This window comes from Pholcus phalangioides, unplaced genomic scaffold (assembly GCF_987345545.1).
Source record: "Pholcus phalangioides strain wild (caught in Gottingen) unplaced genomic scaffold, Ppha-v1.0 ptg000015l_1, whole genome shotgun sequence".
Taxonomy (NCBI): Eukaryota; Metazoa; Arthropoda; class Arachnida; order Araneae; family Pholcidae; genus Pholcus; species Pholcus phalangioides.
In genome coordinates this window covers 115,151,224-115,167,491 of record NW_028301608.1, presented here as the reverse complement: position 1 = coordinate 115,167,491, position 16,268 = coordinate 115,151,224, and the positions used below count along the sequence as shown (strand labels likewise).

General features: G+C 36.8%; 1 protein-coding gene across 2 annotated transcripts in view; it reads left to right on the top strand.

Moving 5' to 3' along the window:
* Positions 1 to 497: 497 nt before the first annotated feature.
* LOC149077652 (uncharacterized) overlaps positions 498 to 16,268 on the top strand; it is a 37,769-nt gene continuing 21,998 nt past the window's right edge. Inside the window, exons 1-2 of one of the 2 annotated variants that reach the window (XM_089245213.1) lie at positions 498 to 671; positions 3,739 to 4,767. In XM_089245213.1, coding sequence (XP_089101339.1) covers positions 3,829 to 4,767 — 939 coding nt within the window. In that variant the 5' untranslated portion in view covers positions 498 to 671; positions 3,739 to 3,828. Of the gene's footprint in view, positions 809 to 3,738; positions 4,768 to 16,268 lie in introns of both variants that reach the window. The other variant, XM_089245214.1, reaches the window with a different exon arrangement.

The following is a 16,268-nucleotide window of genomic DNA, read 5'->3' as shown; positions in this document are numbered from 1 at the left end:
ATGTCAGTTGCTTTTACATTCGACGCTGGGGAGGCATCGCTTCCCCCCGTATCTCTGCCCCTGCAGATCAAAATGTGTTTTATGGGAAAAAATATGAAGACATGACGAATATGTGAGAATGAATATTTTTGTTATAATCACCACAGAGAAATTTCTTCGCCTTAAAAATTTCTTAACTAAAGAAATCAATAAAAATTGCAAATTAAAACTTGCATTATTGAAAAAAAAAAATGGCTCGTATAATGTGGGTAATATGGTCACCCCAGAGATAAAAGTGGTGTTTTTTTAATGACAGTGAAACTGATCCTGAACTTCTACCAGAAACTCTTGAAAAAATAATTATAATTAATATAATCCCAAGAATTTCCTCATTTCATATGCGTATTTACGTTGTTTTCTTTTAAATGGTCGAGGTGGATGACCGGTGAATAAATACATAAAAATTATTTTTATTTTATTTATTTTTTTAATTAAAGAGACTAAAGAGATGAAAACTGGCAACGAACCATTTAAACTATCGGCGTTTTCGATTTGTTCAGCCACGTGGTGGTTCAATTCTAATTTTGAATTCTTTAAAAAACTCGTGTAATCTGTGGATTTTTTTAGAGGTTTTCAAAGTGAATTCCGATTCGTTTAAAGATTCTCTCTTCGAGTTCCGTTAGCGGAGTTTAGTGAGTATTTTGTTGCGTTCCGTTCTCAACCAAAAGCCACGCTTCCTTCCTCGTGGCTTTTTTTTCGGCGCCGCGACCATATTGTAAGGTTTCTACCCGTGCGCGTGCTCTCGAGGCCGGTGCGTTCAATTGTAACAGTAAGGGCAATTAAATCCTTTCACTTATTGAACATCATTGTTTATTGAACTGTTTAGATAATGACTCCGATTTAGATGCTGTAATTTTTTTATTTCTCAGCTGATCGCTGCCCCGAATATGGGAGATTGGCATCGGTGCCAGAGATCTAAAGGATCTGCTTATTGCAGCTCGATATTAATTGATAAATTATAATTTTCCGTCGAAAATTAGGTGATAAATCTTTCGTATACATGCGATATTAGATCGCAGGTTGGATGTGTAATAATTTTGTTTTTTAAATTACGAATTAAGGTTAAGTATAGCTTGATCCAGAAACGTTCGATCAGGGTATTGATTATGGTCTTTTGAAATGTGTAACAATGTTTCCAAGATAAATAAAATTCTCTGAAATACCTTTAAAATTTACTCATGTGAAATATAGCGATCAATAGTTTTTTTTTTACATTGAGGGCATAGAAATTTCAACAGTAAAATGTAGGGATTCATTAAGATCAGTTGTTTTCCCCATTGATCCAGCTTCTATATTCATATTTATGCTACAAAATTCATTGATTCGAGCTTCTTTTTTTGTTTTATATTGTGGTGAATAAACATGCATGTAGATAGTTTGTATTCTGTAAATACAGTGAATCGTGTGTCTAACAATGTGTGTGTATAAAAAAGCAATAGCCCTGCCTATAACGATATTTTCTGTGGTCCTAGTGGAAATGGTCCCAAATATTTGAATTGTCCGATACAATAACCTGTCTATAACAATATTTTCTCTATGTTCCTCTAGCTTCACTATGGATAAGTTTCACTGTGTTTCTATTGATTGTTTTCTCAGTTTATGGGGGCCGTTCAAGTATTACGTAAGATTTTTAGCCATTTTTGACCCCCCCCCCCCCCCCGTCAGCAAAATTTTGTCATCAGGTCTGCCCCTCTGAATCCTAACTCATATTTTCATAAAGGGTGGTCGATGACGATCTAAACACCCCCCCCCCCTGTCATCAAAAGTGAGCAAATCGGAACCCCCCCCTCCATCGATGATGACGTAATACTTGAATGGCCCCTATACTGCGTTGAATAAACATGCATGTAAATATTTTTTGGCCAATATTCAGTAAGTAGTAAACCATTTTGTTGCCAAGTTTTTGATTACGCAGGGGTCTGTACAGCCGAAATTACGGACCCTTCACTATATACAAATTTGGCATCTCATTTCTTTTGTGATTAATTAGATTATTTTGCTACCCATAAAAATATGGAAAATTTTCAAGAAAAAACAGGACTTACAAAAGAAGTGCACAGACCCCTGCTGCATCAAAATAGTGATATATTGCCAACTCCATCCTCTCTGGTACATTTTTAAACGTTATTGGGTGTTTCACTGGTAAACTTAGCAAATAGTCACCAAACTCTAGTATACTGTATAAATTGGAATTTACAGGTGAAAAGTTAGGGAAGCTGGCAAATTTCATAATTTCTGGTCAAAAACATTTAAAGCGATTGGGGAACAGCTATGGTAAAATTCCGTTACAAGAATAATGTCCAAAAGCATGACATGAAGTCGCCAAATCGGCAGCACATTGTCAAAAAGGGAGGACTGGCTGTTAAAACGAAAAAATTAATGACAAACACAATATTCTTAGATTAAATAAGGGGTTGAGATTTGAGTTATAATTAATAGAGTGCAAAAAAAAAATCCCCGGAACAGAATACCCCAAAATCTGCAATGTATGTCGCAAAACAATTTTGAAGAATTTTAAGAAAACCCCAGAAAATACTATTATGGTGATTTTTATCTTGGAACATTTCCAGTCGGCCACAAGCTTGTTGCAGAACAATGCATTCTGCTTTGGGAAAAAAAAAATTAATTAAAATGCCATCCTGAGAACAAATTACAAATAAAATATTCTAACTAAAAAAACCGAATAAACATGTTGAGGAAATGGTATCTACGATACAACTTATAATGAACCAAAAAGAAAAACTGAAATATGCTAACAGACTTTATTAGTTTAAATGTGCATTCTGTACAGAAGCTTAGATTACTAGCAATCTCGCAATCTCTGGGGTGGTGATACCATCTTTAGATGATAACCAACAGTAATAAAAGGAATGGGGGGGGGGGGAACAACAACCTAAAAGCCTAAGGAAATAATTTTTAATAACAGCAGTCATAGGAAAAGAAGCCAATGGAAAAAAATGGCTAACTAGTAAAAAAAGTGCTGCCAGGCTAGAAAGGAAATCAAAAAAAAGGATTTTGTATATACTGTAGCTGTTCCGAGAATTTGATTATTTCTCAGGTGGAAAAGCTATACATTTCCGTTTGCTATAGATTTATTAAAAAGTTAATTTTGTTAATTCGCAATATATGAGAAAAACTTTTTGTCACCAAGTTTTTGACTAGTTGCAGAATGAATATATCGCCAAATGTCATTTATCCAGATCAGTGCTGTAACTAGGATTTTTGTCACACTCGTAACTTTAAAATTCTACAATTTTATAACTGTTTTTTGTTCCCACCTAAAACTACCACCTTTTAAATTTTTCCACCTGGGGCAGTTTTTCTCCCCCTCCCCCTGCCTCTCTCTAGTTCGAGCCCTACCCCTAATGCTAAAACATAGATGTTGTGGGTGTTTCTATCATCACACTTTTAACCCAAGCAAATAGCACCAAATCTGATCTAGCGAAAAAAGCAGCCAAACAGTGATGAACAGTATATTTACCATTAATTTAAAAGTTCCTAGGAAGTATTTTTTACTTGATTCACTGTGAAAAATAGTTTTCTGTTAGCAAAGCTAAGCTGACTTCTCATGTTCCCCCCCCCCCCCCTCCAATGGGTGGTGCTGACAGGGCTCCAAGAATATTCTTATTTTTGTTTTTCCATATTGTAAATTATATTTTTGACATTTTTTCTGATGTCTGGTTTTCCTTTTTAATATAGCATTGATTATACAAAATCAAATACTGGAGAAGCCTTTTCTTTAAAGAAGGATCTTCCCGATCTCTTATACGAGTAGGTGGCCGGAAGTACATGGCCGGTAGCACCTCTCGTGTATCAAAAACATTGATTTTTTCATCTTTTGCTGCTGCTGCGTGTGGGTTAATTGTCTTGTTGATGAAAAAGAAAAGGCAAGCAAAGAAATCTCTGAGCCATTCCATTGCTGTAGCAGTTGAATCGGACGAAGCTTCAACTGGTAGAAGTAGCTGCAGAGATTCAAACCACGAAGAAGCGCAAGTAGTGTTTCAGTCCAATACGCCGACCGATTTTTGTTTGTCTTCAGAAGGCGACAGGGTAGATATGCTTTTTAAAGAGAAAAAAATGGGTACAAAAAATTCTGATGCTTGTTCAAATTCGTCAGTAAGTAGTTCGAATGGGGTTATTTTAAAAGAGTCCAAAGCTTACGAGAATTTGTCCACCTGTGTAATCAAATCTATGAGTGAAGGTGTAACAAATGGCATTTCTCACTACCAAGATGATAAAGTAGATAACAATGCAGCAGTCTCTATCAAGCAGAAAAGTCTCTCTCTGAATGGGTCGTACCCTAATGATAACCATAGAAACTTAGTGAACGGTGTGGATTGTTTGAGTTTAAAGGACCCTGATCATAACAATATTGATACACCACATTCAGATAGTGACATCAACCAGAAAGAAGAGAAATCTATTGGATTTAAGTCATCTCCAGAGGCCAAAGTTAATGGTAGGATGCCATTTTCTGGGGATTCTCAGACTAAAGCTTTGCTGGTCGAAAATGGTTTACAGGAAGACTGTGTTTCACAGAATATCTCAGCTATGTCAGAACTGAGTTGTGACACGAACTTCATTCCTCCGAAGGCTGCCACTCCAGATAGTGGGGTGTCAGGTGAATTCCATGAAAGTGATGCAGCGAGTAGTTCCATGTCTGAACCATCCAGTGAATGTGCTCTCAGTGGACTTGGTGATATGCTGAAAAGTCCAGTGACAAGTGTGGTGAGTGTTGTTCTTTCTTAACCTCATAATTCATTTTTAATTTGTTACAGGTGCAGTCACAATGGATATCCTACCTTGTATAAGAATTGCAACTGTGATGAAACATGCAGGTTCATGACTGTGCCTACATAGTCATTTCAATCATTTGTTTAAATAAAAAAACTCTAGGCCAGGTCTGATTGGTCAGATTTACCATTCCATCCCAGGGGTGAGCTGCTAGGTGACAAAAAACACTTGAAGTCTATATCTGACACAGTGTTAAAAAATTAAATGCAAAGGCCGCAACAGACAAAATGTTAAAGGTGGCTGAAAAAAGATGCCTATAAAAATATTGATGTCTAATACATATCTAAACTTTATCAAAACACAGCAACCAAATAAGAACAATAAAAACCAGTGATTTAATGATGAAATATACATACTGCCCATACTCACAAAATTCTGGTTGTCTCATCTATGTATGATAGCATCTCAATTTATCCTGTTATGCTTATCATATTTCTTTTTAACGTGCTCTTTCAAAGTAAAAATTTGTAAATGAAAAATTAGAAAAATACTTGTTAATTAGAAATTTTTTGTTTGGGCGCATTGCTATTATATGTCCCAAAAGATTATGGAATCTTGTTTTTTTTTTTTGTAGCATGAGTGTAACGCATGGGCGGAGATACGGGTGGGGGGCTTTGGGGCAATTGTCCCCAGTGTCAGGGGTGGAGTCGACTGATCTAATGTCTATATATATGAATAGACATCGTGCCCCGCCCAGACTTGCAAGTCTTTCTCCTCCATCCATGGTGTAATGAAATGTAATTTTTTCACTGAAAAGTATTTTTTTCAGTAATATAAAGAGCATTTTTGACAAAATAATAACAATTGTATTTATAATCGTTAATTTTTTAAAATTATATGTCCCAAACATTTATGCAATAATCAAATGCATTATAATTTCTGACAAACATATCAAGAACTGATAATTTTTCCATTTTGAACAGCATCAAACAAGTGCTCTTCCATTGAAAGAACTGAGCTTTGTAGGAGTTCTGGTTCCAAATTATACCATTCAGTTTCTATGGTGTGTATCAAGGCATTTACCAAGTTGAATTCTTGCCCATTGGAGTAGACTTGATGAGTATATTGCTGAGATCAGGACTCATCGGTGGCCAGCCAGTAGTCACATTTTTCATTTTTAAATAGGTTTTCGCATCGTTAGACATATTCATGGGAGCATTCATTGTCCTGCTGGAAAAAGTTCTGTCCCCCCCCCCCAAATTTAAATTTAACGAAAAAGAATGAAGGGATTTCTTAGTGCCTCTACATATTTTTGTGTGTCTAGGCTCTCATCTGGGATTGCTAAATATGTGTGTCCATTGAATATGGAGGTTGACCATGCCATCACAGAACCTCCACCCTGTTAACTGCTGAAGTATGAGCGTAGCCCCCAAAGCAGAATGTTTGCATTGTTCTGCACCGAGCCCTCGACTGACTTGAAATGTTCTGCAGTTCCCATAATATATAGTTTTCCACATTTTTCTTAAAATCTTCCAGATTGTTCTGCGACGTAGGTCGCAGATTTAGACATATTCTGCTTTGGGGAGCATAGCTTTCCCCCAGATGATAATACTTTGTTTATGCATCAGGGCATCTAAATTACATTTCTTTTCATCATTTAAATCCATTTCTCTCCATAAGCTGTGTGGTTTTTAGTCCACTCTAACATCTTGAAATGTGGTGCCTTGTGAATCTTTAAGGGCCGTATCCACTGACATGGTTTAAACCTATGGTTACAATTTTTGGATAAGAGATCAACATAGATTGGTTAAAACCCTGAATTTAACCAATCCGTGTCGATCTCTTATCAAAAATTTTTTTACTATAGCTTAAACCATGTCAGTGAATACCACCCTAAGAAGGGTAGTTGAAAAATGTTCTTTTTATTGACAAAAAAAACTTTTCCTTTTCTGTGAAAAAATGTGCATTTCATTACACTGCGTGCTGCAGAAGTTATACAGAAAAAATCAAATTCCATAAACTTTTGGGACATGGTGTATGTTCTTGGTCACTCTCGCATATCGTGGATGGGACTGGATGCCTCTAATCTGGATAGGGGCATGGTAAATTTGATCAGGGATTTACATTATAAGTTATTTTTCCAGAAAAATTTAAATATGCGTAAATATCACTTGCATTAATTGTCAGCTTTGAGAATGTCATTTTTATTTAGAACATTTTGATTTGGAAGATATGTGGTATGCCATTTGTCACAATTATGAATGATTCTGGTTAGATTAGCAAGAGAGTTGAAATTCTGTTGTCTATAGCAGTGTTTCTTAATCTTTCTTTGCCCATGGCCCCCTTCGAACCATATTTTTATTTCATGGCTCCCCTGTCTTACCCAGAGTCTCCGACCCTCATCTGGAAGCAAGATCCTTTATATGTATTGAATTGATTTTTTTCAGTGAATTTATACTGAACGAAAATTTTGTAAAGAAGATTGGCATCCAGACCACAGACCTAGAATTTATTGAGCTCCCCAATTGTCAGAGTTCAATTCAGGACCGTCTCGACATCATAGGGCCCCCCCCCCCAGGCAAAGTTATGCTATGGTAGTCCCATACTTAGCTGGAAATAAACGGCCTGCATATTTCCTACTTATTTTCAAAATTTATTGAACTATACAAAATATCATAAGGTGGGGTCACTTATGGACATGAGACCCCCAGGCATGACCCCTCACAAGAGTGAAACTGACAGAGCTGCAGCCTGGGGCCTGATATTGTTTTCATCATTTTTTGTTTTTCACACTATAAGTTTTATTTAGAGGAAGGGTCTGTGAAAAATCTAGCCGGGGGCTGCAAAAAACCTAGGGAATCTGCTGCAAAATATAGGCGGTGAGGCCTGGGTGGGTCCTTGCCCTAAGATGGCCCTGGTTTTATGGGTGGTTTTTTGGATTCTGTAATTGTATAGTCACTAATATAAATGCTTTATTTCTTCGCACCCTAATTTTTCTTCTCAGCTCTCTGCAGCCCTCTAAACCAGTGTTTCTTAACCTTTTTTTGCCCATGGCCTCCTTTGAACCATATTTTTTTCTCATGGCTCCCCAGTCTTAACCAGAGTTTTCAACTCTCATCTAGAAGCAAGACACTTTATACGTATTGAAATGATTTTTTCAGTGAATTTATACTGAACGAAAATTTTGCAAAGAAAATTGGCCTCCAAACTAGCCTAGACACTAGCCTAGAATTGATCTCCCCGCTAGTCCGAGTTCTATCAGGACCGTCTCAACATCATGGGGCCTTCACCTTAGGCAAAGTGATGCTATGGTATCCCATACTTTAGCTGGAAAAACAGCCTACATATTTTCAAAATTAATTGCACTGTACAAAATAACATGAGGTGGGGTCACTTATGGGCATGACTCCTCACAAGAGTGGGACTGACAGAGCTACAGTCTGGGGCCTAATATGGTTTTCATAATTTTTTTTTTGTTTTTCATACAATAAATTAGAGAGAAGATTATACAAAAATCATATAGAGAAGGGGGTCTAAAAAATTTAGCCGTGGACTTGAGAAAAACCCCATCCTAGGGAACTTGTTGCAAAATGTAGGCGGTGAGGCTTGGGTGGGTCCATGCCCTGAAGAAGGCCCTGGTTTTGTTGGATTCTCTTTCTCACTGTAAGTGTTAGTCACTAATATATAATGTTTATTTCTTCACACCTTAATTTTTCTTCTCAGTTCTCCAAACCACCTGTCATGGCCCCTTTTTCCATTTTCTTCCGTTCAAATTGCTGCATGTCCAGGGCCGCGAGTAAGGGAGGTCTGGTGCCCCGGCTGCTGGACCAGGATAGTTTCTGAGTGAAATCTTTTTTCAATTGAAAATTACAGGAGTGGGGACACAAATGAATACTAGCCCACAGGCGGTGAGTAAATTTTCTTTCCTAGTTATGGACCTGAGTATGTCACTTGTAATTGGGCCGGTGCGAAAATAACTGATGCCCCTAGACAATAGAAAAGCTCCCTCTCCTTTCATCCGTTTGTAGGCGCTTATTGGCTCGAGGCGAACGAACGGCAATGTTGTCCGATCGGAAAGTGCCGTATCGTTCAGGAACCCCAAAAGACTATCGGTCAGCTTGATTCGGTTGAAAAATAAAAAAAAAATAGTTCAGTTGCTTGAATATGTCTGAACACGAAAAAGGCTTCTATACATTCTTTCTATGGTGATGAATAGAGCCCGGATTATATGCACTAAAAAGGGGCAAAATATGCTCTAAACACATGCAAATGTGCACTTAAAACTGCCAAAATATGCATTAAACTCCTAAAGCATACACTAAAAATCCTGAAAAGTTGAAAAATTCTGAAATATGTATCCAAAATGAGAAAATAAGCATAAAAAAGGATTATCATGCAAAAAAAAAAACAGATGTTTCTAAAATGTGTATTTTCTTTTCTTAGTGTGCATTCATTTACAAAAAAATATTCTCACGTATACATACTGCATATGAAAGTATGTAATTTCTACATATTTTTCTATTTAGGCCAGGATCCCACTATAAAAGTTTTGTTAAAGTTCTATCATAAAACTGACAAAATTCAACAAATTAGCATATAGTATGTAACCAATAGGATTGTTTTTTATTTTATCAAATTGTTTTTCAAAACTTTTATAGTGTAATCCTGGCCAGTAATTAAAGAATTTTGACGCCATTTCTGAAAAATTTGAACAGTTTTGACCCATCTCTAGAAAGTCTTAAAATAAAGCAGTTGATATATGAAAAATGCAGTACTACGAAGTTTGCAGTACAAGCATTCATTAAATCCCACCAGCGAAAAAAAACCCCAATGTTATGGAAATATTATAAGCAATATTTATTTGAAAAATTGATAAAAAAAAAGATTGAGAAATAAACCTTCAACAATATGCATTTACTCTGAAAATTTTGATTTTATGCATTTATGTGCATTAATGCTAAAAAACATCTATATATTATTCTTGCTCTAGTGATGAATAATCAATATTGAGGCTTTCGTCTTTTTTTTAATGGAATTCTTCAGGAGGCGCCAAGTGATTTTGAGCCGGGAAGTTCAAAATTCCCGCATTTATCCGTCACTTTACACGCGCCGTTTTTGTGTTTCGCCCGAACCAGCAAAATCGATGTTTCGGAAATTTTTTCTCCAACTATCTCGGAGATAGTTTATATAAACTTCGCCATTTGTTCAATTCTTAATCGAGTGAATCGGAGCTGGTACGTTTAAAGTGAGCATATACGAATGTGTGTCATAGTATTTTATGTAGAGGAAGTTGAAAATCGATCCACTAATTCAGTGGTTACAAACTTTAGTCACCCGCGGCTCCTGTTCCCAATCCATGGTGCATCTGAAGCTCTCCAGAATAGTCCAATAGATATTTTACACTTCAAAGCATAAATAGGCATACAAATCAATATCTTCAGCTCGTCGCAACGCCTCTAGAAGCCGTGACGCACATTTTGAGAAACACTGCACAAATTACTCAGTGAATCGATCAATTTGAACGTTTCCTCGAGATCTTCGCGTAATGGTTCCTAAGAAATTCCTTGATAGCAGGATTGTTTTTCTTTTGTTTTCTGTTGCCGTTCCTTGATTGAGCGATTCTCTTCCGTATTTTCCTGGAACTCTTGTATTTTGGTTAATTTTTGGGGTTTCCCAGACTGATATTTTTCATAGAAAATCATTATTGTAATTTTACTTTGTCTATTACAACACATTTCGACGACATCATCCAAGCAGGGACTGCGCAAATAAGCTGTGAAAGGACATTGAATAAAAAAATGTCCCCGCCTCACGAAATATGCCGAGAGAAATATTTGCACACTAGATTTTTTTTTTATTGCAACAATAAAAAAAAAATGTTCCAGCTTTTGAGATGCCCTGAGATCGGAATTGAACTCAGTAATTCCTGAAGTATGGTACGTGTTTTTTTTTTTTGTATATGAACCATGTAGGACATATTTTCCCAAACTTTTTGTCTCATCGCCCCCTACGCAATCTGCCCATAGAATTCTACTCGTAGCTTCTACTGCCCGCCCGGAACATTCCATCTCCCGCAAGGGGGCATTAACGCCCACGTTGGGAATCACTGATGATCACGGCTCATGAAAAATATAATCAGCTATGGCGGAAAAAATAGTTTTTCTTTGGAAAACACTGCCTTAACTAATAGTTCAATCTTTTTGATGCCCCACGGTGAAGTTCGATTTCGAACCCCCCCCCCCTCTTTCCCCCCATAAAATTCAAAAAATATTTTTGGTATTTTGCTTTATTAAATTGCATAAGCAATAAATTACAATTTCACAATTTAAATGTGTCATTCATAACAATTGTGGTAGGTGATAGTTTCTGCGGACCCCTTACAAATTACGCACTGACCCCAGGTTGGAAAACACCGAGTTAAGGCACTATATTAGTGTGGAGGAGGTAATCAATATTTTTTCCCTTATCTCTCTCTCCATTTTTTTTTTCCGAGTACCTTTGCATACCTACACATTTTAAAACGCTCCCCTTTCTTCCAATGTCAAATGAGATTGGACAAAATGGAATTTAGGCAAAATTTCATATGACCCAATTTCACGTCCAAAAGTTGGTAACCCCCACTCGACAGAGAAAGGCGATTGCATTATCTTTGATTGTGAATCCTCTTCTATGACAGTGAAGCAATCTCTTGTTTTGTGATCTTATTTGATAAAAGAATTGGTGTAATTCATGTTTTAGATTCGCAAAATCAAAGGGCACATTCGAAGAACGCGCAAAGCAAAGTGTTCATAACACATTTGTTTGTACAGCTTTCCCTATCCAAAAGATATTAAGTATAAAGTATAACAAAATTATTTTTTCCTTTCCTCTCAGTTCTGTTATCTTTTTTTTTTCTTTTTTTCCATCTGTGCACAGGAGCAGCACCTGTATGTAAATCCTAGTTTTCTTTATTCCATTTTCATAGGCGTTTCCATGGCTTCGGGGAGGACAAGATATAATGATTTGATTCTTAAAAAGGAAAAAAGAAAATCATGGAAGATTTCTTTTCAGAGGAGGGAAGAAAAAAATTAACAGATGTGAGAGGTGGTTCTTAAGAAAAATAAAGGAAAAGGCAATATTCAGCTGGTTTTTTTTCCTTCTTTGGTGCAAAAGTGGGGGGGAAGGAAGGTTTGCGTATTTCCTCTTGGTGTTTCACATATCATGGACGAGTTCCGGTTGATTTGAACAAAGAATTGAATGAGCACGTGCTGCTTCTTGTGGGGGGGGGGGGAAGGAATAGGGTCTTGTTTTTATCTGGAAAGGTAGTAGTTTTCAATAAATATGGTTGAAACTCTTGCTTTGGATTAAATATGGGATCCTCGTTTAAGGTCGCAGGGTGCGAGTCGAAGTATATTCTGTAATAATATAGAAAATTAGACCACCTATGTTCAGAGGAAAGAGGAGAGACTGTGTGTGGATCGGAGAATCTCTGGTTGTGGCCGGAGCTTACGGAATTTCTCTAATTTGAACTGCTGAAACGCCGTGCTAGCAGGACCGGATTTGAGCAAGTGTCGAGACTGGCCGTACCGGGACGCTAATTTCGCAAATGCACCGCTATTCCGCGATTTCAGCCAATCACGTCTCTCCTTGGTTTCTATCTTAATGATAGATATCTCCTTCATTCCCACTATCTTAATATCGTACGATCTGTTGTGTTTTCGGTCACAAGGTGGCTTCGTTATGTAATTACTGGAATGTATTCTGGAAGATTAACACTGTATATGCCAAACAAAATTGTTCATTTTAATTCGCGTAAGGGAAGGATTTAAAATTCCCCGTGGTTAATGGTAGCGAGTGATGTGAAAGTGATAATATAAATTTCACAAAACAAATTCACTAAAAATATATGCTTTTAGTCATAAACAGTTTTAAGAACTTTTCCGTTAGTCGAATTAGTGTAGGTGATGGTGCATCGGACTGCGAACCTGAAAACCGAGGTTCGAATCCAGCTCGCGAAACTTATCCATTTTTTTTTTAACTCCTCGTCAGAAAATGATCTTAACATTTTAATTCTTTTTGCTGATGCAATACATTTTACAATATATTTTGCGGACTCTTAAAATACAAGAGGATACTGTCAATGAGTTAATTTCTTCTGCATGCTTCTATTATAATATTTAAGACCAATAATGCTAAAAAAACGTAGTTGTCTTGTAGTATCTTCTTTTCCTAAGTTCCGATTTTTAAATATTTTATAGCTGCTTACGACTAATTAACGTGCATAATATATATATTTTATACAATAATTTTTCTGTTTATTTTTATTCGATTTGCTATCGAAACATACATTGATAAATTGGAGAAATATTTTACTAAAATTTGAAAAGATTTTCGTGATCTGCCCCTTTAGTTTGAATATTCCAGTTTGTACCGAATTTATAATGTATTTATATTTTGCCGAATCTTAAAAACTTTGGTATATAATAAATAAATCAATTAAATATTATAACAAAAAATATGTAGAAAAAATTATCTAGACCAATAATAATGCTCTAAAAAATGTAATTACTTTTAGCATATGTTTACTCTTCTGAAGTTCTGATATTTAAATAGATGTTTAAATATTTCATAGTTGTTTGCGATTATTAGCATTCACGATATATTTTTCATACTATAATTTATCGGTTTATTTTTAGTCGATTCACTATCGAAAAATGCATTGATAAATTGGAGAAATTTTTTACTAAAATTTACAAGGATTTTCTATCATATTTTCAGAAATTTGAAGTCGTTATCCTCCTCCTTTAACTGTTTAAGTATTTAAGTTTGCTTTCAATGCATAAATTTTTTGGTTTAAAAAATAAATCGTTTTTATAACATTGAAAATGGCGCGATTGCACATTTATACAAATACGACGCCACAACAGGCAAATTGCCCAACGAGGTGGCTGACTTAAGAACATCATGGATCCCCGAGCCATTTTTCGGAGGCCCTACCTACTACTGCTACACCCCAAATGAACCCCCCCCCCCCAACGAATCGGTACATGCGGGAATGTGCGTGTACGTGTAGTGCAACCTGACGTAAAGTTTGTTTCTGTGTAATGCTTGTTATGTGTAGTGCTGTCATCTGCCCCCAGGTTTTCTAACTATGAGTGAAGTGTTATGGTTGAATGATTTACCGTTGTAGGACTGTTGCTCTCTGTGGCGAGACTTTTTAACGGGAGATCGGCTTGCATTTGCGCCTTGAAGTTGGGAACCACAGAAAACCAACTTCAGCCGACCACCACTGTGGGGTTCGAACCCGGATCCTCGCATCACGAGTCCGCACTATAACCACTCGACCACCACAGCGGCAAATGCCTCGCGGAACATCAGTGGAAATGTCTACCTATAGTCCGTTTCAGGTTAACTTTGCAGTGCAGAGAAAGGTAGAGAGTGTATTCCTTCGCCACAAAATATAGTTCCCATATATCGGAGGCTTACGATGATCATTTATGCAGAATATTTCAATTTTTTGAATGATTGAAAATGAATACTGAAAAAATAGTGTTCTGAATCGATCTTTATTCGTTTAAGAATTTTAAAATAGAAAAAAAAATGATCACCATTATGCGTAAAAAAAAGATTTTTCTCAGTGAGATTGGCGACAATCAGCTATACCTTACCGCGACTGCGCATCGATACATCGGTTGAAAGGCTTTCGTTGTCATAGCAACGTGTGATGCGGTTCCCTCGTAGCTTCCCTTTCACTGCAAAGTTAACCTGAAGTTAGCCTATAGTTTGCATCACTGTTCCGCGATCAGATACGAAAATGAAGATATCGTAGAGGCTGAATCAACGTGATTGGCTGTGTAGAACAAATTACGAAAAAAATCGTGTAATCGCGGAGTAGCGGTGCATTTGCGAAATATGCCTCCGGGACTGTATTGGAACATACATTGCATACGTGTTTGTTTGATTTTTGGCTGCTTAACTAATCCTTAGCCTACAATTAAAGCAATCGAAGATAATTGATGTGACGTATGGTACTATCGTACTAGGTTTTTGATTCTGGAGTTTTTGAAATTGACATTGCAGGATTAATTTCCCTGTGAACTAGATTGTTAGATAGAACCTTGTCTACCTTTTTGGTGGGGGAGGGCAAGAGATTTTCAACATATTTGTCCTTTCTGAATTCCTTGATTACTAAAATCCATTTTCTATGGAATTATTAAAGTAATACCAATGTGCAGGGATGCCCTCCAATCAATTCAAGTTTTAGAATCTTATTTGCTCTTTTACAATTCAATAATTTTCACTTGGCGTCTAACTGTTACAGAAACTGCGGTAAGATATATATTTTTTTTGCACTTGAACAGCGAGTTCAAGTGGATCTACAAAACCGTGGGGTTGTTGTCACTAGATTATATCGGCTACAGGCAACGCCCGTATCGGACAAACCATCTAAATCCATGGCATGAATTAATGTGCGTTGTTCATCGTTGAAATATGGCCATACAAAATCCTTGAGACGGACAAGAACGCCGGAAGACTTGGACGCTCCCTCCCACCGCGGTCAAATTCGTTTTGGTAGATTCTTTTGTCGGTCAGTTTTTATTTAACCCAGTTCGTTTTCTTCCGCTGCTTCAGAAATAATTCTCGATCAAGTGCTGGTCTGGAAGTGCTCCACCTTTCCCCGAGGGCCAATGGAAGTGAACGACCCTCGATACTTTGCTTTTTCACTCATATGTGCTGCCCTCTTTGTGTCTGGCGAATGCCGTTCCGAACTGTTCCTGGTACCACGATCCGGTCCTTCTGAATTCCTCTCTTTTTGCCCTCCCCTCCTATTTTACATAATGTTATTATATTCACCTTGTTGCATCATTAGAGTATGCATGTAGTTGTGCAAATAAAGAGAGCAGCAGCAGCACGGTTCCAACACCTGTTAAGCTTGTTTTTATTTCTTTTTCTCCTTGATCTCGAATACAGACTAGTTTGAACAAAGACCATTTCGCATAGTCATTTGTCTCCCGAGAGATTTCATCAGTGGAACTCTGCAGTACGTCGCAATTACAATATCTTAGAACCAGATGTAGATGATTCGATCATATTCACGAACTAGACAAGTTGTGTGTGTGGGAAAAAAAATCTCTTAGTATGGGTACCAGTATTATCCGAACATATAATTTTGAAGAATAATTTCATTGCTCTCCAAAATTTTAAGGGGCATTTTTATTTTTAAAAAAACGTGGGGGGTGGGTTATTTTTTTTTTTTTATCACTTGAGGAATAATTCTATTGAAAAAAATTCGTCTAAAATTCGAAGTAGTATTTTCACTCCTCAACGTAATTTCGAGTAAAATAGTATTTTGAAACGTATTCGCAAACATTGATGTGTACCCCTTCATTAAGTTTCGAAATGTGTGGCTGAAGATGATAGGAGTTGAAAAGATTTAATACGTTATTCTGCAGAGAAATATTTACTGGTTGGTTTTAATTTCACATTACGATGGTAAACATCTTGAGGGACGAGCG